The following is a 23,510-nucleotide window of genomic DNA, read 5'->3' as shown; positions in this document are numbered from 1 at the left end:
TAATAAATTATACTGTACATCTTGTCTTTATCTTTTGATATAAATAAATAAAATAGTTCGTTTTCAAAAATGCAAATTGTCTTTAATTTACTGACTTTTACATAAATTGACAAATAGTCTATTTTTAAATTAAATAGTTTTAAACCACAACATAACTAATTATGTACAAAAAACAATCCTTATTTTAACCAACCCCAATAAACCAATAAATATAATAATATTTTGTTTGCACACCAAGATAAATAATTAACTCATTTCACTTCGAAGATTCAAAGTAAAGCAGGAGCTGTAATAAATGGATTTGTACCACATTTGTAAACCTTTTGTCAAATAAAACCGAGTGTAATGCTTTCCAAAAGGAAAGACTTCAGTTCATATACTATTACCATTACCTATAGGTACAAACAAATCAATTTAACTATCTAGTCTAGGCAAACAACTGCTATTAGTTTTTTTCAGATGAATTACCAAAATGCTTATGGGTTGGGTACTATGGGTACAGCAGCCGTCGCTAGTTCATAAATACATTGATTTCACTTAAAATACATAGCAACTGAACAAATACCTCGACACCTTGTTTCCAATGTTATTGCTGATACCGTTTCATCTTGCGTTCCATCTTCTTCTTTTTCTTCTCGTCCTGTTCCGTCTCCTGCGGGGCCTCCTGGAAGAACCACGGGCCGAGGATGTTGGTCCACAGCAGCCAGACTGCCCTAAGTGGCAGCAACAGCAGTAATAGCCAGAAGTAGTTGGACACGACGGCGAGGACGTGCGTTATTGATATTAGGATCACTATGTCTTTTACGTGCCTGGAAAGAGATTTTATGTAAATATAATGTTTTGTAAGTGCTATTTTATGCTTAGGGTTTTTAGGTCTGTAAAGTATTTATTAAAAGAGTGGTCCGCTTAGTCTTTTTTTTTTTTTTCTTTAGTTACATAAAGTTGCGTATTGTGAATTTATAAAATAGTTTTATTAGTTACAGTGACAGTGTTGTGGGGCTCCTTGGGAGAGCCCTAGGTCCAGAAGAGGATAAGTAGATTAACATTAAGTAGAGTCGGGGGCAAAGAAACCTGACCACTCTTAGATTAACAATGCTATCTAATATTGGTAAGGTTGGCACATAAAATTATAGTAATGAAGATATTAGGTACAAGTAAAACATGAATACTTACTCCCCCATTCCCCCCTCCATGTTGAGGTCGAGTCCGGAGTCCAGCAGCTGGTTGGAGTCGGTGTATGTTGCTTTACTAATGTATTTCATGATCTGGTAGCACCCCCCGTATATCGCAAACACCAGCACATTTAGAGACTGGAATGGGAGAATATTTCCATATGTAAAAATAAATAGATTCAATGTTTGCATGCATGTTCCTTTAGAAGGTAAACTACACTCGCGAGCAACCAAATCGACTCAAGCCTTGACGGCGCAAACATACATTAATACAAGTAAAATTATGAATAGAAATAATAAAAATGATATGTCATTTAAAAGCTTAAGATGTCAGCTTTAATTTGATATCATTATTATTGAAATCCATTCATCATTTTTGAAATAAATGATGTCTGAACGCAATTGTAGGAAAAACGGGAATTTAGGAAAAAAGGGTATGGGTATCGTATTATACAAATTAAACAAAAAATGTTAAGATAAAAATTTATTTATTTAAATCAATACTTTGTATTGCCCCCTCTTGCCCTAATTACAGCCTGCAGCCTGTTTCTCATAGACCTTATCAACTTTTTGACAGTTTCCTGAGGAATGCCGTCCCACTCCTCTAATAAAGCTGTCTTCAGCTCGTCCACGCTTGCAGGGACTGGATTCCTGGCCCGAACTCTTCTTTTGAGCTCGTCCCATAAGTGTTCGATGGGATTCAGGTCAGGACTGAGCGCAGGCCAGTCCATCGTGCGCAATTCCTTCTCTCTCAGAAACTGCCGACTGACTCGTGCCGTGTGGCAGCGGGCATTGTCGTGCATTAGCACGAAGTCTTCACCGACAAATTCTGCATAGGGCACAACATGACCGAGTAGAATGTCGGTGATGTACCGATCAGCTGTTAACCCGCCTCCTCGGCCGCCTCCAGGCACGAAAACAAGTGCGGTTTTTCCCTCTAGAGAAATACCAGCCCACATCATGCAGGAACCGCCGCCATATGCTACTGTTTCAGCGAAACAACATTGGGCAAATCGTTCCCCCGGACGCCGGTAGACCCGGCCTCTCCTGTCACTGCCATGCAGACACACTCTGCACTCATCAGTAAACAGGACCGACCGCCATTGCGCAATGCTCCAATCGAGATGCTCTCGAGCAAACTGAAGACGCGCTTGTCGGTGGCCTGCAGTCAATTTGGGGCCTGATGCAGGTCTTTTTGGTGTCAAGTTGGCTTCCTTCAAGCGTCTTCTCACTGTCCACTCGCTGACAGCCACTTGTCGTACACGTCTCAGTTCTTGCTGCACATCAACGCCCGTAAGGTGTCGATTGCGCAGCGAGGTTGAGACAATGAAGCGGTCGTCTCTCTCTGAAGTGCAGCGGTGGCGGCCCGTTCTTGGTCTTCGATTGAAGGCACCAGTCTCTTGGAACCGTCTGTATACTCGGGATACAGCAGACTGGCTCAAGTGGAGCTGGGCAGCGACTGCTCGCTGACTTAACCCTTGTTGCAGCAAGGCAACAACTTGAGCAGCTTCTTCTGGTGTGGTATCCATGGGTTTGCGAAAACAATGAATACAATGCAACGAGATGTGTACCGGTCAACTTGCAACAAGCGACTGATAAGGTACACCGGATGTGGAAAGGTTTTATAGCGGGATCAGGTAGCGCAAGGCGTGGATTCCTAATGAGGTAATTAACACTGACGGGCAATTAAAATGCGTCATTAAATCTGCGCTTAGTTTTTTTTTATGGTATTGATCTTAATTGAAAGCCTAATTCTTCAGCTTTCGAATGACATATCACTTTTATATTTACCATTTATCGTTTTAGGAAAATCAATGTATATGTGCGCCGTGAAGGCTTGAGTCGATTTGGTTGCTCGCGAGTGTAGAACCTTAACTAGTTTATTAAAAAATCATAAAATTATAACATATTTGATACTAAAATCTGCTATTTAAAATAAACTGAGAATATAAATTGAGCTATTGACTGAATATAGTACTTATAGTTAAACAATTCTATTGCATTATTCAGTATCTTGGGTACAAGTTAATGTTTCGGTCCATGATTTTAGAGTTACCCTGTATACTTACAATATACCAAGCGGTGAGGCTGTCATAGAACAAGGCGAGTGTGACAGTGCTGTATATGGCAGCCGCTGCCAACGACATGTTCCTATAAAACTTTATTGTAGCTAGATTTTCTTCCACTATTTGTTTCGCACCTTTTGTAGGCGCTTTTCCTTTTGGAGGCTGAAATTTAATAAAATAGGTTATGAATGAGAATGTATAGTTATCTAGTCAATTATAAATGAAATCAATATTTTTAAACAAGCTACAAGTCTTTATGTAAAGTATGAATAATTTAAGAAGGGGATAGTTATAGAATTTCATATTATTAGTGGCGATATACGCTACGGTGGTTAAGAAGAAAGATTATTACAGAAATAAAGTTTATACTTACCGGTGGCATATTGAAAATGTATTAAAAGCTTATGGATAGAAGGCTAGTATTGTTTCCTAATGAATAGCACAAAATTTCTTTCAGTCTTTACGTTTAGTGAAGTTTATAGTTATTAATTTCTGGTGCGGTGAAAAACATCCGAAAACATTTCTAAGTCGAAATGTCACGCATTCAAAAACGTCACAAATGTCATGGCACGTCAGCACCATAGTAACAAATTTGTTTTTTTTAATGCACCAGATAAAAATCCAAACAGCCTCATTGCATTATTATTCACATTTTCTACAGTCACCAGGAACATTAAGTACATGGAAGTAGATTAAGTACCTACTTCTCTAACAAGAAGATCTACATCAACAGCTGTAGGAGTTGTGTAGGAGTAATGCGTGATTATTAAAAAAAATTAACGCCATCTAGTATGCAGTAGGAATACTTTTAATGTTTTCGGATATACATAGATGTCGCTAGTTACTTGAAAACCAAATCAGACCCCTATTAGCATAGACCTACTACCTCTAGACTGGCAATCGCCGTGTGCACTATTCTCTTTCTCACTCAAACCATAGATGTTGCCGACAAAAAAATTAAACCTAAATATGGGGAAATTTAACTTATCATAATAACAAAAACAAAACTTGAGTATATCGTCGGTTGACAGGAAAAAGACACTAAAGGCTAATTTTTCAATAGCCAGATAAAAGTTTTGCTGGGAAATAATTTTGATGCTGTTGCGTCTCAATGTTTCTCAATGTTTGTATTACCCAGATAACATTTATCTGAATATTGAAAAATCAGCCTTAGTGAGTTTTTCCTGTCAACCGACGATATAAGAAAAAAAACTTTACTCATACTTATTTCACTTAACCTCAAGCATAGCAATATACACCATACAACTAATACTGTCGCTAAAGTGAACTACCAAGGGATCAACAAGGAAATTTCTGCCATGGATTTCAATGATGTGGTTAACTGTAACGATAGTAATTTAGCTACAAATCTTTTCATAAAAAAAATTAACGACGTGATAACTTCAAATACTACGGTATCGGTTCTATCTAAACGAAAAATACAGTTAAAACCCTGGATGACACCAGGCCTCCTTCGATGCTTGAAAAATAGAGACCAGATGCACAAAAAAGTAAATTTGGATCCAGATAATCTAATATTGGCAATAACTTATCGTAGGTACAGAAACTATTGCAACAAAATTCTCAAATCATTGAAACGGAAATATGAAAAATCTATATTAGATGCGGCTAGGAAGGTCAGAATGAAACAAACTTGGAAAGTAATTAATGATATAACTCGTTATAAACCTAAAAAAAATGCATCACTTGATATGATATCTCCAGCTAAGGATCCTGTAAAAACATTGAATGAGGCAAACGACTACTTTACTAGTGTTGGGCGAAAACTAGCACAAAACATTGTTTCTCGCAGAGCTTTGACCCAGCCTATACATACAAAAGATACAATTGGCTCTCTTAATTCATTTGTTCTTTTAACTATAAATGATACTGAATTAATTTCCATAGTTAATACACTTAAAAACACGTTCTCGTCTGGTTGGGACAATATTTCAACTGCTATTATAAAACAAAATATCAAACACCTCGCCACTCCAATATTACGTATGCGCATCGACCCTATTTTGATCGATATCGATACGGGTAACAGTGACACTATTTAATTGTAATGTTACTATTTTACTGCTCAAATAAATTTTATTTTATTTTTATTTATTTTATTTGATTTCAATATAATTATTTAATATACACAAACTGAGTGGATTGTATGATTCATTGTCTTCGTCCAATTGAAACAATCCTCTTCAAAATGTGCCGAACACAATTTTTGTATGTTTCTTTGGTTCCCAATTTGTGCGACCGGTAATGTCTATCCATTTTCTTGATATTTTTTTTTCTGTCGGAAACCTATGAAGCAGAGATAAATGGATGAACATGAGCATTATAATCGTGGGCCAAATATGTGATGGGGTTTTTTTTAAAGGAAACACGCATTTCGTATCAATACAATAAACTTTATATTATACAGAAGAAATCACACATAGAAGAAAAAAACGAAACGAACGTTTCCTCACAATGAGAGGCACCTCATTTGAAAGAGGAGAATGACTTCTACAAAATACAATCTTCACAAAAACCGAATTCATGCGCCCCATTTGTAAACCCAACCCGAGTCCGTTACAATTTCTAGTATTTTCTTTGCATACTATAATATTTGTGGGTAAAATAAATTTTCAATAACTTGCAACACCATGTGATTTGTTATGATATGGTACCTCGTAATTTTTACTTAAAACTGATACTAAAAGACCTTACAGTATTAAAATTAGTATCGTTTTATATTAAAATCGAGCCAATAGATAGTACTATGATGAATGTAAGCTTGTTAAACTTGATAGTATCTACTTACATGTGAAAATATATCTCATCCATCATTCCATCGTGTTTTCGTTCAATATGCTCTATACAACCGAACAAAATCCACCCACCCATGTCACACACTCGTTAAGTGATGATAATAGTCTAATAAACTTAATAAACACCCACAAATCACTAGCAAATCAAAAATAAATAGCATTTAGAAAATTTTGTTGTAACTGTCAGCCTTTGTTTGGCAAAGATTTTTCATTTGTTTCATTGTTTGGCAAAGAGAACTGACGTAAACAGGCGCCACAGCAAAAAGGACAAAAAACATTTACAGCTTAACGTTTCTTTCTTACGCTTAATGTAGCTATAGTGCCACAAACTTATCTGTTCCGGTGAGAGCGAACTAAATTGGTCCATACCTCATTACTTACTAAATGAATTTCATATTGACATAGATTATATGGACCAATTTAGTTCGCTCTCACCGGAACAGATAAGTTTGTGGCACTATAAGCGTCTCTTTTTCGCAATGTCAGAACTGTCACGATTATACCCCTGTGCCTATTAGCATGATTTTTTATCGTGAACGTGAAGTAAAATTACTGGATGAACTTTGTAGGAAAATTTTAGTTTTGCTACCGACCGCCAGGGTCGCTGTTCATATTTTCATACAAAATAACTCGATGAATTGTACTTCACCTTCACGATGAAAATTCAAGCTAAGGGGTCTGACCCGCTTTACCTAAGTTAGCAGCCACTAATCAAACCTATTTTAATTCATTGATACAAGTGTTTTATATGAGGTTAAAAAGCGAAGAAGCGGTTGAATAGCGTCATTCAGTGAACGAGCTAGTGATTCAACCAAAAAGAAAATTAAACCAGATGCCTGCGACATATATAATATTTCATTATTTTTTCAATTTCAATTTCAATCCTTTATTGATAAATGACAATGGGCAGATTGGGACCACCCTCCAATAGCATTAAGACTAACATCGTTGGATAGGTCTCGTCAATAGGAATAACTTTTGCTATGACAGCTTTGTTGTCACAGTTGTCCGTTCAGAGATATATGACTTATAAGTTCCGATACTCGTCAGTTCATCTTACTGCTATTGGAGGCTGGACCACCCTCCAATAGCAGTAAGACTAACGTCGTTGGATAGGTCTTGTCAATAGGAATGACTTTTGCTTTGACAGCTTTGTTGTCACAGTTGTCCGTTCAGAGATATATGACTTATATAAGTTCCGATACTCGTCAGTTCATCTTACTGCTATTAGAGGCTGGACCACCCTCCAATAGCAGTAAGACTAACGTCGTTGGATAGGTCTTGTCAATAGGAATAACTTTTGCTTTGACAGCTTTGTTGTCACAGTTGTCCGTTCAGAGATATATGACTTATAAGTTCCGATACTCGTCAGTTCATCTTACTGCTATTGGAGGCTGGACCACCCTCCAATAGCAGTAAGACTAACGTCGTTGGATAGGTCTTGTCAATAGGAATAACTTTTGCTTTGACAGCTTTGTTGTCACAGTCGTCCGTTCAGAGATATATGACATATAAGTTCCGATAGGGGGTTAATTGAATATTTTCTTGGGAAGAAATATAATAGCACTGGTGATTCTTTAATTATTTATTATTTTATTATTATAATTACACTATCTACACTATCAGACGAGATCTGGGCATATTGGATAACAATAACTGACGATAAAATACAAAAAAGGCAGCGGTGGAGGTGTATTCTGACTCCAATAGCAGTAAGATGAACTGACGAGTATCGGAACTTATAAGTCATAATCTCTGAACGGACAACTGTGACCACAAAGCTGTCAAAGCAAAAGTTATTCCTATTGACAAGACCTATCCAACGACGTTAGTCTTACTGCTATTGGAGGGTGGTCCAGCCTCTAATAGCAGTAAGATGAACTGACGAGTATCGGAACTTATATAAGTCATATATCTCTGAACGGACGACTGTGACAACAAAGCTGTCAAAGCAAAAGTTATTCCTATTGACAAGACCTATCCAACGACGTTAGTCTTACTGCTATTGGAGGGTGGTCCAGCCTCCAATAGCAGTAAGATGAACTGACGAGTATCGGAACTTATAAGTCATATATCTCTGAACGGACAACTGTGACAACAAAGCTGTCAAAGCAAAAGTTATTCCTATTGACAAGACCTATCCAACGACGTTAGTCTTACTGCTATTGGAGGGTGGTCCAGCCTCCAATAGCAGTAAGATGAACTGACGAGTATCGGAACTTATATAAGTCATATATCTCTGAACGGACAACTGTGACAACAAAGCTTTCAAAGCAAAAGTTATTCCTATTGACAAGACCTATCCAACGACGTTAGTCTTACTGCTATTGGAGGGTGGTCCAGCCTCCAATAGCAGTAAGATGAACTGACGAGTATCGGAACTTATAAGTCATATATCTCTGAACGGACAACTGTGACAACAAAGCTGTCAAAGCAAAAGTTATTCCTATTGACAAGACCTATCCAATGACGTTAGTCTTACTGCTATTGGAGGGTGGTCCCAGCTCCCATATATTGTTGCCCATCCTCTTTTTACAATTTACACGTCATATTAAAGTATAATAAAAAGAGGGTACAGTATAAAAGTAAAGACTTACAAGTATACAGACGTCACACATTATAATTACAAATCATAGTTACAAAAACAGTTCTTAACTATACAGTAGCTACCTCATTGGCAAATGATACATTAGTGAAAAATTCACTAGTGGAGTAACAGGCCATACCAACCAACAACTTTTTGAGCTTGGCAATGAATACAGCGTCACTCGGGGCAGACTTAGGCCCGGGTCTCCTATTTACGCCGTAGTTCGCGTCCAGCGTCAAGCCGTAGGCCGCGTCACGATGCTCACTATAGAAATGTACTGATGCGGTCTCCCTCACACGGCGACGTTGGCGCGTAGATGCCGTAGGTAGGCCATAGGACGTTGATCGAAACGTTTACGTCAAAGTCGGACGCCGCATATAGCATAAAATAGGAGACCCAGGCCTTAATGTCACTAGGCAGAGCGTTGTACACCTTGGGGGCCAGCACACCCAGCGTCTTGTCGGACTTGGCGAGTCTCCTCGCGGGCGTGCACAGGCGGTGGCGCTGCCTAGTGTTTTGTTTATGTTGTGAGTGTCACCGATTGTTTGTAAGCTATTAAGATTCCGTCTCGCATACTTCGCTACCTCTAATATATAGAGACATGGCGCAGTTAGTATTTTGTACTTTACAAACAAATCTCTTGCGTGATGGTCCCAGGGAGTCCCAGCAATAATACGAACAGCTCTTTTTTGTTTCTTGAAAATTTTATAAGCATCAGCTGCATCACCCCACACGTCTATTCCATATGTTAGGATGGAGTGGAAGTAGCCGTAGTACGCTTTTTTTAAGTTTTCAAGTGATAAGCTAGGCGTTAGACGTGATAGGGCGAAGCAAGCCGATGCTAGCCACCAGTGTGAAGTTGGCAGCCTAAAGTTAGCAGCCTAAGTGTAGACGACCAAATTAAGTAGGTTACGATTTGTACCACACACATTATTCAAAATTAAGGCTAATTTCATATTACTAATAAATACAAATGTATAAAATAATGAAAATTTAAAACATCGAATGACAAAACCGCAAAATAAAAAGCACAATAAATTTTAAAAAATCTATTCTCCAAGAGTGGATGACGTTTCAACCACGAAGGAGTCGGAAAGCCACGACCAGACCTAGTTTAAATCGAAGGCTAGTTAAGTACCAACACCTGAAAGAAGTTTCATGAACATTGAAAGAGGATTACAGGTGTCAGTAAGAAGAAGAATGCTGAAATCTGGGGAAAAAATACATATTTCACAAAGTGTTTTAAAATTTTCAGCTGAAAATGCTGATAAGACCACAACGTCTGCTGGTTTTTATGATCGGCACTGATGATTGCTGAAAACCATTTTCAGGATTTTCAGCTCACATGAGTACCTCTCCAGTTATAGGTAAATAGGTATTTAGCGGCCTAAGTCGAAATATCACTTTTATACCCTCAGATACCCTAGAAGCAGGTGGAAAGCCACGACCAGACCTAGTCTAAATCGAAGGTTGGTTAAGCACCAACAGCTGAAAGAAAATTCATCAACATTGAAAATGGATTAAAGGTGTCAGTAAGAGGAAGAATGCTGAATTCTGGGGAAAAAATACATATTTCACAAAGTTTTTTAAAATTTTCAGCTGAAAATGTTGATAAGACCAATACGTTTGCTGGTTTATATGATTGGCACTGACGATTACTGAAAACCATTTTCAGAATTTTCAGCTCACATGAGTACCTCTTCAGTTATAGGTAAATAGGTATTTAGCGGCCTTAGTCGAAATATTACACTCATACCCTCAGATACCCAAGAAGCAGGTGGAAAGCCACAACCAGACCTAGTTTAAATCGAAGGTTGGTTAAGTACCAACAGCTGAAAGAAGTTTCATCGACATTGAAAGAGGATTACAGGTGTCAGTAAGAAGAAGAATGCTGAAATCTGGGGAAAAAATACATATTTCACAAAGAGTTTTAATATTTTCAGCTGAAAATGCTGATAAGACCACAACGTCTGCTGGTTTTTATGATCGGCACTGATGATTGCTGAAAACCGTTTTCAGGATTTTCAGCTCACATGAGTACCTCTCCAGTTATAGGTAAATAGGTATTTAGCGGCCTAAGTCGAAATATCATTTTTATACCCTCAGATACCCTAGAAGCAGGTGGAAAGCCACGACCAGACCTAGTCTAAATCGAAGGTTGGTTAAGCACCAACAGCTGAATGAAAATTCATCAACATTGAAAGAGGATTACAGGTGTCAGTAAGAGGAAGAATGCTGAATTCTGGGGAAAAAATACATATTTCACAAAGTTTTTTAAAATTTTCAGCTGAAAATGTTGATAAGACCAATACGTTTGCTGGTTTATATGATCGGCACTGATGATTACTGAAAATCATTTTCAGGATTTTCAGCTCACATGAGTACCTCTTCAGTTATAGGTAAATAGGTATTTAGCGGCCTAAGTCGAAATATTACACTCGTACCCTCAGATACCCAAGAAGCAGGTGGAAAGCCACGACCAGACCTAGTTTAAATCGAAGGTTGGTTAAGTACCAATAGCTGAAAGAAGTTTCATCAACATTGAAAGAGGATTACAGGTGCCTGTAAGAAGAAGAATGCTGAATTCTAGGGAAAAAATAGACATTTCCCAAAGTTTTTTAAAATTTTCAGCTGAAAATGTTGATAAGACCAATACGTTTGCTGGTTTATATGATCGGCACTGATGATTACTGAAAACCATTTTCAGGATTTTCAGCTCACATGAGTACCTCTTCAGTTATAGGTAAATAGGTATTTAGCGGCCTAAGTCGAAATATTACACTCGTACCCTCAGATACCCAAGAAGCAGGTGGAAAGCCACGACCAGACCTAGTTTAAATCGAAGGTTGGTTAAGTATCAACAGCTGAAAGAAGTTTCATCATTATTGAAAGAGGATTACAGGTGCCTGTAAGAAGAAGAATGCTGAATTCTAGGGAAAAAATAGACATTTCCCAAAGTGTATTTTTCACAAAAATATGTATTTTTCCCCAGATTTCAGCATTCTTCTTCTTACTGACCCCTGTATTCCTCTTTCAATGTTCATGAAACTTCTTTCAGTTGTTAGTACTTAACCAGCCTTTGATTTAAACTAGGTTTTGTCGTGGCTTTCCAACTGCTTCTAGGGGATTCATGAGGATTTCCACCTAAAATCTCAATAAACTTTGGGAAATGTATTTTTTTCCCCAGAATTTAGCATTCTCCTTCTTACAGGCACCTGTAATCCTCTTTCAATGTTGATGAAACTTCTTTTAGCTATTGGTACTTAACCAACCTTCGATTTAAACTAGGTCTGGTCGTGGCTTTCCACGTGCTTCTTGGGTATCTGAGGGTTTGAGTGTAATATTTCGACTAAGGCCGCTAAATACCTATTAACCTATAACTGAAGAGGTACTCATGTGAGCTGAAAATCCTGAAATGGTTTTCAGTAATCATCAGTACCGATCATATAAACCAGCAAACGTATTGGTCTTATCAACATTTTCAGCTGAAAATTTTAAAAAACTTTGTGAAATATGTATTTTTTCCCCAGAATTCAGCATTCTTCCTCTTACTGACACCTGTGATCCTCTTTCAATGTTGATGAATTTTCTTTCAGCTGTTGGTACTTAACCAACCTTCGATTTAGACTAGGTCTGGTCGTGGCTTTCCACCTGCTTCTAGGGTATCTGAGGGTATAAAAATGATATTTCGACTTAGGCCGCTAAATACCTATTTACCTATAACTGGAGAGGTACTCATGTGAGCTGAAAATCCTGAAAACGGTTTTCAGCAATCATCAGTGCCGATCATAAAAACCAGCAGACGTTGTGGTCTTATCAGCATTTTCAGCTGAAAATATTAAAACACTTTGTGAAATATGTATTTTTTCCCCAGATTTCAGCATTTTTCTTCTTACTGACACCTGTAATCCTCTTTCAATGTCGATGAAACTTCTTTCAGCTGTTGGTACTTAACCAGCCTTTGATTTAAATTAGGTCTGGTCGTGGCTTTCCAACTACTTCTAGGGGATCCATGGGGCTTTCCATCTAAAATCTCAATAAACTTTGGGAAATGTCTGTTTTTTCCCCAGAATTCAGCATTCTTCTTCTTACAGGCACCTGTGATCCTCTTTCAATGTTGATGAAACTTCTTTCAGCTGTTGATACTTAACCAACCTTCGATTTAAACTAGGTCTGGTCGTGGCTTTCCACCTACTTCTTGGGTATCTGAGGGTACGAGTGTAATATTTCGACTTAGGCCGCTAAATACCTATTTACCTATAACTGAAGAGGTACTCATGTGAGCTGAAAATCCTGAAAATGGTTTTCAGTAATCATCAGTGCCGATCATATAAACCAGCAAACGTATTGGTCTTATCAACATTTTCAGCTGAAAATTTTAAAAAACTTTGTAAAATATGTATTTTTTCCCCAGAATTCAGCATTCTTCCTCTTACTGACACCTGTAATCCTCTTTCAATGTTGATGAATTTTCTTTCAGCTGTTGGTACTTAACCAACCTTCGATTTAGACTAGGTCTGGTCGTGGCTTTCCACCTGCTTCTAGGGTATCTGAGGGTATAAAAGTGATATTTCGACTTAGGCCGCTAAATACCTATTTACCTATAACTGGAGAGGTACTCATGTGAGCTGAAAATCCTGAAAATGGTTTTCAGCAATCATCAGTGCCGATCATAAAAACCAGCAGACGTTGTGGTCTTATCAGCATTTTCAGCTGAAAATTTTAAAACACTTTGTGAAATATGTATTTTTTCCCCAGATTTCAGCATTCTTCTTCTTACTGACACCTGTAATCCTCTTTCAATGTTCATGAAACTTCTTTCAGGTGTTGGTACTTAACTAGCCTTCGATTTAAACTAGGTCTGGTCGTGGCTTTCCGACTCCTTCGTGGTTGAAACGTCATCCACTCTTGGAGAATAGATTTTTTAAAATTTATTGTGCTTTTTATTTTGCGGTTTTGTCATTCGATGTTTTAAATTTTCATTATTTTATACATTTGTATTTATTAGTAATATGAAATTAGCCTTAATTTTGAATAATGTGTGTGGTACAAATCGTAACCTACTTAATTTGGTCGTCTACACTTAGGCTGCTAACTTTAGGCTGCCAACTTCACACTGGTATGCTAGCCGTCCACAGGCGAGGTCAATGTGTGCCGACCAAGTGAGCGCGCTGTCTACCGTGAAGCCCAAGTATTTCACTTGGTCAACTTGTGGGACAGGTTGTCCATTACACATGACATCCAGATCGTGACCTCTCACTCTTCTTAGTTGGAAGTGCATAATGTTAGTTTTCTCCACATTGAGAAGCATCCCATTCGCACCAAACCAATTAGCGAGTGACGCCATTACCTTGGTAATTTTGTCTTTTAGTTTTATTAACGGCTGCTCTGCGGCTGGTCATGGTGCCATAGAAATTTGGTCATTCTCCAGTAGTACATCCTAATCCCAACTAATATTATAAATGCGAAAGTAACTGTGTCTGTCTGTCTGTCTGTCTGTTACTCTTTCACGCCAAAACCTCTGAACGGATTTGAATGAAATTTGGCACATAATTATAGTAGGTGTATATAGAACTTGGCAAAAGAACATAGGCTACTATTTATCCCGGAATTCCCACGGGAAAACAGTCGAAGCGAAGCTCGCGGGCACAGCTAGTAGTTAATAAATACGTTATGAATTTAACCAAACTTCTGAATTTTAGTTTTAATTTGTTTATTGCGATTATCTTTTCAGTGGAATAACATATCATGTTCAGTAGTTGTAGTCAAGCTATCATCATTTTTATTTTCTTCTTGGTCTGGGGGGGGCCCTGTCTCATATTGTTTCTCGACGTCCTGCATAGCCGCTAGCAGGTCAGCTGTAGTCTTAAACGATGCTATTGTCTCTTTCACGAAGTCTCTGCAAACATAATTTGATGAGAGAAGAGTTCCAGAGAGGAGTATGAAAGCCAAAGGTACACATCATACCTACCTCTCCCTGCAGAAGTGTAGGTAAGTACTTAACTATATTATATGCCGAAACAGAAGGGCTTACCGCTAAAAGCGATAGCGCATATTGGCTAGTGGATAATCCATTTTGTTGGCTTCGGCTATGAATACTAGCTATACCTAGTGTTTGTCACCGTGGTGAAAGAATTGGCCAGTCAGATTTGCTTCTGTCGTCGTTGCCCAGGCTACTTGAAGTCTAGGATTACTTGGCCACCTCAAAAAGGCGTTTTCCTGTACACACCTGAAGTAGAAAGCCTTGATGAAGACGGCTGGCTGGTACTCATCGCCGCACTGCTCGGGGCCGAAGCTCATGATGCCCATCAGCTGGTTCTTCTGCACTGCCGGGGCGCCCGCGTCGAACTGGGAAGAGGTGAACGAACGAACGAACGAATGAACGAACATGTGAACGTGGGAAGAATGATTGAAGAAAGCTTATTAAGCGAAGTATAGTGCCACAATCTTATCTGTTCCGGTGGTCAAAATGTGCAACAACGAGACGTCATTGTCATACGTCATTTCATACTCTGTGCGTTATTTGAGTTGTCAATTTCTGCGAAGAAGCTGACGCTACGTTATTTAATTTGTTTTGTGATTTTCTGGGTGAAATACTGCCAAAAACGCTATAATGTGATGCAAGAAAAGTAGTACTATATATATTGGCTTTTATGCAGGAAGAATAACGTATTCAGGCGCCTTTAATTCCGTTTGAAAAATTGGAAGAACGAGTTGCAGCGGCTACAGGTTAGTGTTGCCAAATATGACGAATAATTTTACCCATACATACTCCATGTAATTTTATGAAATATTTTCCCGAGAGGCCCGTGCCCCAGCAGTGGGGACGGGATGGGTCGTGGTACTCGTGATGAAAAGTATATAATCTTTATTTTTCATTGGTTACAGGTGTGAGGACGTGACATGATACTTTAAATCTTAGGCAATGTACCAAGAAGAATTTCGCGCACCTGCAGCGATTTTAGACGAAATAATGATGCTTTATGACATGTCATTGTTTTCCCAACTTATCAAGTGTTGGCTGAAAGAAATTGCTTTTTAGCAATTAGCCTTGGGAAGGAGACCCGTGCCCCAGCAGTGGGGACGTGATGGGTCGAGATGATGATGATGATGATGAATTAGCCTTTGCACACTGTCTGAATTTTTTTTAATTGTATGCTTTTGTTTCTTGTTACTTTAGAAAATGTAAAATAAAGTGTTCAAAAATAATACTTAATTAATAGTTTTTTTTAAGTCTATCTATCTCGTTATTCTCACGACCCACATATATTACCTATACCATTGTAATCTAGATTTAATCTCCTATATCAGAAGCAGAACATAATCAGAACTAATTTTATTTCTGTTCGCCGTGGACAAATTTTCCATACAACAAATGTCGTTTGATATATTATATCCACTTGCATTTACTATCGACCCTATATTTTGATTTATCTATGCTTATGAATGTATTAGATTTTGCCTATTTCTGGTTTAAAATTATAACAATAGGTAATAGCAGAAATGCATTGTCGTTTAAACCAGAAATAGGCAAAATTTTATCGATGGCATCACTGGATTCCATGACAGCGACGTCGCCACCGGAACAGATAAGATTGTGGCACTATACCTAATATAATGCAGGCCGAAGTGACAGCAGGCTGGTTATTATGTGCTGCAGGAGTGTACGACATACGTTAACGTAACATGGGTTGCCCTACAGCCAGCTGGACTGATGACCTTAAGCCACTGACAGCAGGGTAGTCGGCAGTGGTTTGATGGGGAAGGCCGACATTGTTGTGGCACTTACGATAATTAGCTGATGATGTACAAACACACACATAGCCCGTAGTACACTGGAGTGTAATTTTTGCCATAATCTCCACGTTTGGTAGGCGGGTTAAATATCTGCCCTGGCCAGAGATCGTACCTGAGACCATACCGGTTGTTGGTGCCTAATAATCATCATCATCATCACTTACCAAGCAAGCATCCCTAGCGCCCTGTCTCATAGAAGCACAGAACAAGTCCTTGGTAAAGCGGAACCCGTGGACCAGCTGGTAGGCGTCTGCACAGAACGGCTGCGAGCGCACCTTGAGGCGCGTGGTGGCCAGCCCGCCGGGGGGGTCCTTGAAGGACGCTCCGGAACCCTGGAGGGGGGACATTAAAGACTGGAGTAGCTACCGTATGACGCGTGGGCAGGCGAGGTGATGAAGAGCAAGGAACAGGATCATTTGAGATGATGAATATGTTAGCAGGGGCGCCAAATCCGCGACATTGCGCGTACGCCAAGCTAGCATGGACTGCTACTCTTGCTGAGTGTTGCTTGACCAAATACGCTTTTTAAGAGAGTTGTCATGCAAAGCAAAGAGTTATAAATTCATAGCAGTTAGCACCGAAAATTCGTATTCCGTAACGGGTGACCCTTCAGCTGCTGCGAAGAATCTGAATAATGAGGCATTTAGTGGTGTCATTTCATTTCCTACAGAATCTCTAAGGACAAGTGGATAAGCTGGTGCTCGGTAGATGCTCCAAGTAGCTACAAAGGGAGAAGCTGATGGTAGATGCTGAACGTACCTTGACCGCGCCCCACCCGGTCACCGCGACGAAGCTCTGCGCAAACGGCTCCCGCGTGCCATCGTAGATTTTTATCAAGTCCACGTAGTTTGAAAACTCTGGAATTAATAAAAAAACATTCTGGAATTAATAAAAGTTCAATAGAATAGTGCTCTTAAGTGATTTAAAGTCTGTTGTTTTAAAACACTTCTTAGTAAGAGAACTACTGGTACTGAACCCTCCAAGGCGTCTCCGTCATCTACATAGAGTGACCTATAGCCTAATAGCCTACGCTGCCGCTGCGTGTGTGTGCCGTGTTAGACACTGCTTCGAAATAAAACTTAAATTCTTCAATGGTGAAGCAAGTGGCATTTTTACCGTGCTATTAACTCCTATGAATTCTTCGGGGCATCTTGCGGTATTCGTCTATTGCGGTAAGGGCGCGCGAAACCTCTCCTCTCACTCACCCATTAGTGCCACATAAAGCCGCATTTTTTCATTTATATACACTTCTACAGGGTGTTGCATAAAGGGTATACTAACTTACTAAGGCGAAAGGGGGTCATTCTGAACCACTTTTGTTTTACGATTTTTGGAAATTCGAGATTAATATAATCGTGTTCCATAGAAACTTTGTTGGTCACGTGACTTTTTACTTTACTTTAAACTCGTAGAACAAAATTTGTTCAAAATGACCCCCCGAGTCACCCCCTTTCGGTTTAGTAATATACCCTTTCTGCAACCCCCTGTAAACCATGACTAAACCATACCCAAGTTGGCATCAAGCTTCAGCAGCGCCACGTCAGCGTGCGGCACGGGCTCCTCCTCAAAGCGAGGGTGTCTGACGGCGCCGGCCACCTCCACCAGTCAGTATACTTCACCAAGTCCTATCCTTGCCTCAAGGCGTTTGGGATACTCGTTTTACCTACCACTCCACCGCTAATAAGCCCATTGCAAAATGGGCGCTCTCCAAATCCTCTCTTATCATTCGTCCATCAATTCAACTGACGTGTATAGATGGCCGCCATTTTGATTTTCACTACCATAAAACATAACTAAACCTTACCCAAATTGGCATCAAGCTTCAGCAGCGCCACGTCAGCGTGCGGCACGGGCTCCTCCTCGAAGCGAGGGTGTCTGACAGCTCCTGCCACCTCCACCAGGTGCCCGCCGTCAGCCGCTGACGCGCTGCCCACGCGCGCCTTCACGGCTTCGCCCAGATGCTTCGTTGGAGACATGGGGAGGACGCTGACGGGAATACAGGGTGTAAATTATGCATGTTATGATTTTTGATAGTCTACCTTCATATGGATTAGTTACATAGCTGGCTAGAACTAAGGTTACGAACATGCTTACGTTGTTAGTTCTTTCAATCCGAGTATTCTTAGAGGACAAAATAAGATTTTTAACGCAGATATCTTCTCTGCCTCATAATTCTATTTAGGTTTACTTTGTAGTCGTCTTTCTTTGGTTTAAAGGTTCGGTGCAAGCAGACAGGGTAGGCAGATAGCCTTGTTTCTGATAGCTGCTTCCCGTAAATTTTGTAAACGTTATTCAAGATGTGTGTGGCTGACTGTACCTACTTAGGTACTTTTCTTCTATCTCTCAACACTCCCTAGAATGGAATAATTATACTTAATGGACTCCCTTTCTCCCAAATAACCATACATAACCCATACTAATTAAGGCAGTGCGCAGCAGTCACTATCCAGTTGACATCCACGATGGCGCCCGCGCACCAGGGCTGGTCGTGGATGAGGATCAGAGCCATGTACGGGAAGTTATTTGCAAAAAACATCTCCTACGCAACTCGCACGTAGCACAACCGTGTGTGTATTACATAGAAGTGGTGACCGCGCGGCCAAGCTTTAAGAATAAGCTTCAACGTAACCCAGCAGGCGTTTCCCCAATAATTCTTAAACTTCTCTTCTATCTCTTGACTCTCTCTGTCCCACAAATAACCAAAAACACCCATACTAATTAAGGCAGTGCGCGGCCGTCACTATCCAGTTGACATCCACGATGGCACCCGCGCACCAGGGCCGGTCGTGGATGAGGATCAGAGCCATGTACGGGAAGTTTGCTGTGGAAGACAGCTTGGTGTTGAGGACTTGCTTGTTCTTGTCTTTAGGGCTGGAATGAAAATGGTGGTGAGAATGTTGAGAATGAAGGATGCAGAAACACTTAATTATTTCTTACTAGCTGTTCCCGCGAGCTTCGCTTCGCCTTAAAAAGTTTTCCCGTGGGAATTCCGGGATAAAAATAGCCTATGTTCTTTCTCAGGGTCTAGAACATATGTATACCAAATTTAATTCAAATCCGACCAGTAGTTTTGGCGTGAAAGAGTAACAGACAGACACAGTCACTTTCGCATTTATAATATTTGTTAGGATTTAACCGACTTTGAAGGAGAGGTTCTCAATTCGTCTGTATGTTCATAGGTAAGGATCGTATCAACTGTGCTACGATAAACTCGTTTAATGAGCGTTCCACCAATCACAGGCCCTATTTCTGTCGATATAGTGACGTTTATCTACGTCTATAACGAACCCGTGTAGCGCCAGCAGAAGGGCTAGTACGGGGCGCATTTAAGACGTTACAAGAGTTTTGCATCGCGCTCACTCACATCGCGCAGCCTCAAGAGCGAGTGCGACGGAGAACTCTTGTCACGTCTTAATAGCGCTCTGTGCTACAGATTGAATTAAGTAATAAGAAAACAAATGACACTCACGGATCCAGAAACTTCATGGGATGTGTGTCCCGTATCCTCCCGATGGGTCGCTCCACGTTCCGTCTCGTTTCAGGAGTGATGACGTCATCCGAGTCTTTGAGTTGAATTTGTTGTCTCGCTTCAGGCGTGATGACGTCATTCGAGTCTTCGTGTTGAAGTGGTTGAAACTTTACGTTTACGTTTACTAAAAAATGTACTGTTACTTATTCGAAAATGAACCATCCATGTTATTAACTTTAGCTACGCAGTTAACTGGTTTAGTACCATGTAATTCAATTTACGGTTCACTTTCAGCAGCACTAAATAGGTACCTATACTATGTGTATATGTGTACTATGTGTATACATACAAATGTCCGTAAGTACGAGTATTTTTGAAGACTTATCTATGAAATGCTTACCTATCGGGCTCTAGATTGGGATCAAACCCGGATTCTCTGCACAGCATAATTATACAACATATTGTATGCAAGATGTTGACTAGAAAGGCGGTTAAGTACCTACCTACGGGTTTTTTTACTTGTCTATGGAAACGTTTATCGTGATCTAGCTTAGGATCGAACCTGGCTTCTGCCTAACGCACTTCAGTGATCTAGAAGCCATATCCTGCATAGACTTTAGTGAAGAAGATTTCTTACCATCTGTCGCCCTCAAAACAGAAAACACAGTGCATAGAACCAGAAATAAACAATCAAAGGACATAATCGTAAGTTAATTACTCTACGGTAACTAACATATTTCATGAAAATGTTGGTTGAGGCACCACATGCTGGAAATTTTAATTTTTATGACATTTTTATCGCATAACATTTTATAGTTTGTCGTTTTTATTGATTTGTTTGCTACTTTTTATGAGTAAGGTGGCTCACACACTGAATTGCATCACGCTGCGTTTTGCGTGAATTCATATACAACGCTTGAACGTACGTAGATATTCTTGTTCTGTTTGTTGGACTGTGCGTGTTTTCTATATAAACGGAGTAAGTATCTTTCTCAAAGCAACGTTTGAACACGCATTCACGCAACACGCAACGTGATTCGATGCAGTTTGAGACCCATCTAAGTCTGCAAGTTTGAAATAGAAGTTTGAATTCGAATGATAAACAGTGTTATGAGTTGGACGATTGTCCGAAATCGATGCATTGATTCTTATGTGCGAAATTTGTTCCATGGAGGTAATACCTATTGTTGGTTAAAATAACAATAACGTCAGATAATACTTAGTAGAGTCTTTATTTATAATAATTTTACAGTAAAATGTGCATTAAAATAATTTTATTAATATTCTCATATATCCTTTACATTTTAGTCTTTTATTCATAAAGTTTTAGTAATTTATAAAAAGGAATTCCTTATTCTTAATCACAATAATTAAAGAAAGCAACATAAACATGAAATACCTACCTACCTAATAGGTAATTTATAAAGCGTTAGGGTTTCTTAACTTTTTAACATTAAAATGACTAACTTTATTACGATTAAGGTGAAAGTAAAATGGTATTGGTAACATTAATCAGAATAAAATAGGTTTTAATGGCACGTTGTAAGAAAGCATTATTTATATAGGTATGTATAATAATATTATGATTGATTCTTATATTTTTATAGCACCACATTATAGTTACGGGAAAATACTTAATTTTAACAAAATCAAGCATTAAAATAAACATAAAAAAGGAATGTAAATTTTAACGAACTCTAGTGTTAAGTTCTGGTTTTTTATTTTTATTCGACAAATTGAACCAGCCAGCCTTTTTATTTTTATCCTTGGGCATGGATATCGATCTTGACAGCCGCTCGCGTTCGTTTTCTCTATTCAAAATTTCGTTCGATTGGCTTTTCTTATTCTTCGTCCGCGATAGTGTTGTGCTCTGCACACTTTCGGTTCTCCTCTCCGGTTTTCGGTTTAGTGTTGTGCTGGAGTTAGTAAGGCGACTGCTTGGAGGTCGTCTATTCAGCGTGGTCTGGCTGTATGATTTCTTTTTTTGCAGTGTGGACTCTCTGTCGTCAGCCAGGTTTTTGTTGGACGAATACTTTTTAATAGGTTCCTTCTCCTTAGGTTTCCGTGGTTTCTGTGCGTAGTGGACGTCGTGTTGGTCCCCGTAGTGCTTGGGGGTCCACGGGGCGAAGATGGAGAAGGTTTTCTGGGTGGTTCGTATCTGCATGTTGGACGAGTTCACGGATGACACGTCGTCGCGGGAACGGTTCTTGCCGAGACGACCAGGGTCTGGGATGTCGCCAACTGGAAATAATATTATGCCATTAATAGTTACTTAAAAAGACGTTATTTTCTAATAGTGCGTTGAAAGAAAGTTAATTAAGTATATAAAACAATTCTTAGGTTAGCTGATGCATAATGGTTGTCAAACAAAATGACATCAGACTGCAGACTGAATGAGTTTTTTTTATAAAGGACCAATGAAACTACAGTTTGAACAAACTAACCAGTAGTGGCGTGCAGGTAAACCACGCTCCGCTGTGATTGGTGGCTCGAGTCTCCCTCTGTGCTGCTCTCTCCTGATAGGTTGGCGGGCGTGCGGCGACGGTGCCTGCTGCAAGGAGATGGGATTTATTACATTAATTACTTAATGATGGGATATCCAAGTTAATACGGGCTTCATCAGATGCTGTAACAGCAACAATGTTAATTATAAGTAGATCGAAAATAATGAAGGATTTTGATAGTGTCATCCATTCCGATGCAGCTACGGCGACTACTGATAGTTATTCAGGCTTCATTGGTGTGCCCTCTTTGTATGATCAAGAACTACCAATTAAAACCAACCAAAATAAATAACACGATAGATCATGAATTTCAAAGGACTGAGTAGAATTTGATTAAGTTAATCAAACAAAAACAACCTTCAAATAGCTCATAAATAAACTCACGTGGCATCCCTGCTGAGCTCCTGCTTACTGCTCCTTAGTTCGGACGAGCTGCCTCTGTCTTCCAGCACCCTTTCCCTGCTGCCTGGTCTCCTGACATCCTGCTTACTGCCCTTCAGGGTCTTCGAGCTACTATGACTCCTACTGCTGCGCTCATAAGGACTTATCGGCGGCTTTAGCTCAACCCTCCTTCCGATATGACTTTCATTCTCTGAATTGCTGTGGATCTCTGAGATGTTGTGGAGGTTCCGCTTGTGGTATTGTCTCCTGTCCTTGTCTTCTCTATGTAGGTTGGAAAGAGACGAACTCTTGTTTGAGAGCACGCTTCGGTCTACCTCGTCCAATCCGGTGCTGGAGTTTGAAGTCGTTTTGCGGAGGAGGGTGTGGCTTCGTCCTGTAAATTTATGGAAGCTTGGTAAATTTGTGTACGGATTGTATTACTGATTTTCCTATGGCTAAGGGATACGTCCACATAAGTTCAATATAATAAAGAATATGTCCGCCTCATAAATAAGGGACTTGGAGTAATCTCCCGTGAATATCAAGCTTCAGATTGTATCCAGTAAAAAGAGTGATTTGGGAGACTGCAATATGCTATACCAAGAGTGCATAAACATCATCAATCATCATGAGATATAGCACTTTAGACAAAGCTTTCAATTTGCACAGAAGTTCCATTCGATTTTTTCAGTTACACTTTTTCTACTACACTCGTGAG

At 39.5% G+C, this 23,510-nt stretch overlaps 3 protein-coding genes across 6 annotated transcripts in view; all 3 read right to left on the bottom strand.

Moving 5' to 3' along the window:
* Window positions 1-60: 60 nt before the first annotated feature.
* LOC105392182 (transmembrane protein 208) lies at window positions 61-3,790 on the bottom strand. Its single transcript, XM_011563779.3, has 4 exons — window positions 3,612-3,790; window positions 3,242-3,400; window positions 1,174-1,310; window positions 61-809 (listed from the first exon to the last, which is right to left on the bottom strand). The coding sequence occupies exons 1-4, from the start codon at window positions 3,618-3,620 to the stop codon at window positions 587-589; spliced, it is 528 nt and encodes a 175-aa protein (XP_011562081.3). The 5' UTR covers window positions 3,621-3,790; the 3' UTR covers window positions 61-586.
* Window positions 3,791-14,337: 10,547 nt separating this feature from the next.
* LOC105392183 (trypsin-5) lies at window positions 14,338-20,960 on the bottom strand. Of its 2 annotated transcripts, XM_011563781.3 has the most exons (8): window positions 20,545-20,960; window positions 19,908-20,091; window positions 19,154-19,309; window positions 18,243-18,424; window positions 17,198-17,295; window positions 16,603-16,770; window positions 14,871-14,989; window positions 14,338-14,540 (listed from the first exon to the last, which is right to left on the bottom strand). In XM_011563781.3, exons 1-8 carry the CDS (start codon window positions 20,606-20,608, stop codon window positions 14,372-14,374), a joined length of 1,140 nt encoding a protein of 379 aa, XP_011562083.3. In that variant the 5' UTR covers window positions 20,609-20,960; the 3' UTR covers window positions 14,338-14,371. The 2 variants fall into 2 exon arrangements, with proteins under 2 accessions (XP_011562083.3, XP_048484069.1); XM_048628112.1 differs by lacking the exons at window positions 19,154-19,309; window positions 19,908-20,091; window positions 20,545-20,960 and adding an exon at window positions 18,856-19,135.
* A 160-nt stretch (window positions 20,961-21,120) lies between these two features.
* Window positions 21,121-23,510, bottom strand: part of LOC105392188 — a 67,539-nt gene continuing 65,149 nt past the window's right edge. For 2 of the 3 annotated variants that reach the window (XM_038109885.2, XM_038109886.2), the window contains exons 9-11: window positions 22,796-23,186; window positions 22,352-22,458; window positions 21,121-22,148 (exon numbers count right to left, since the gene is read on the bottom strand). In XM_038109885.2, the coding sequence (XP_037965813.2) occupies window positions 21,595-22,148; window positions 22,352-22,458; window positions 22,796-23,186 (1,052 nt within the window). In that variant the 3' untranslated portion in view covers window positions 21,121-21,594. The remainder of the gene's footprint in view (window positions 22,149-22,351; window positions 22,459-22,795; window positions 23,187-23,510) is intronic. The other variant, XM_038109887.2, reaches the window with a different exon arrangement.

The sequence above is a fragment of the Plutella xylostella genome, chromosome 20 (assembly GCF_932276165.1).
Source record: "Plutella xylostella chromosome 20, ilPluXylo3.1, whole genome shotgun sequence".
In the NCBI taxonomy this organism is placed as follows: domain Eukaryota; kingdom Metazoa; phylum Arthropoda; class Insecta; order Lepidoptera; family Plutellidae; genus Plutella; species Plutella xylostella.
This window is presented reverse-complemented; position numbering and strand designations above follow the sequence as displayed.

Bases quoted from the DNA above. Each gene is read 5' to 3' on its own strand.
- LOC105392182 (XM_011563779.3), bottom strand. The intron at 1,311-3,241 runs GTAAGTATACAG...CTCCCATTCCAG, and splicing joins GCCTCACCGCTTGGTATATT to TCTCTAAATGTGCTGGTGTT. The intron at 810-1,173 runs GTAAGTATTCAT...ATCTCTTTCCAG, and splicing joins ATGGAGGGGGGAATGGGGGA to GCACGTAAAAGACATAGTGA.
- LOC105392183 (XM_011563781.3), bottom strand. From the start codon at position 20,608: ATGTCCTTTGATTGTTTATTTCTGGTTCTATGCACTGTGTTTTCTGTT. The intron at 20,092-20,544 runs GTAAGAAATCTT...TACATTTTTTAG, and splicing joins TGTTTTGAGGGCGACAGATG to TAAACGTAAACGTAAAGTTT. The intron at 18,425-19,153 runs GTATGGGTGTTT...TATTCCCGTCAG, and splicing joins GCCGCGCACTGCCTTAATTA to CGTCCTCCCCATGTCTCCAA.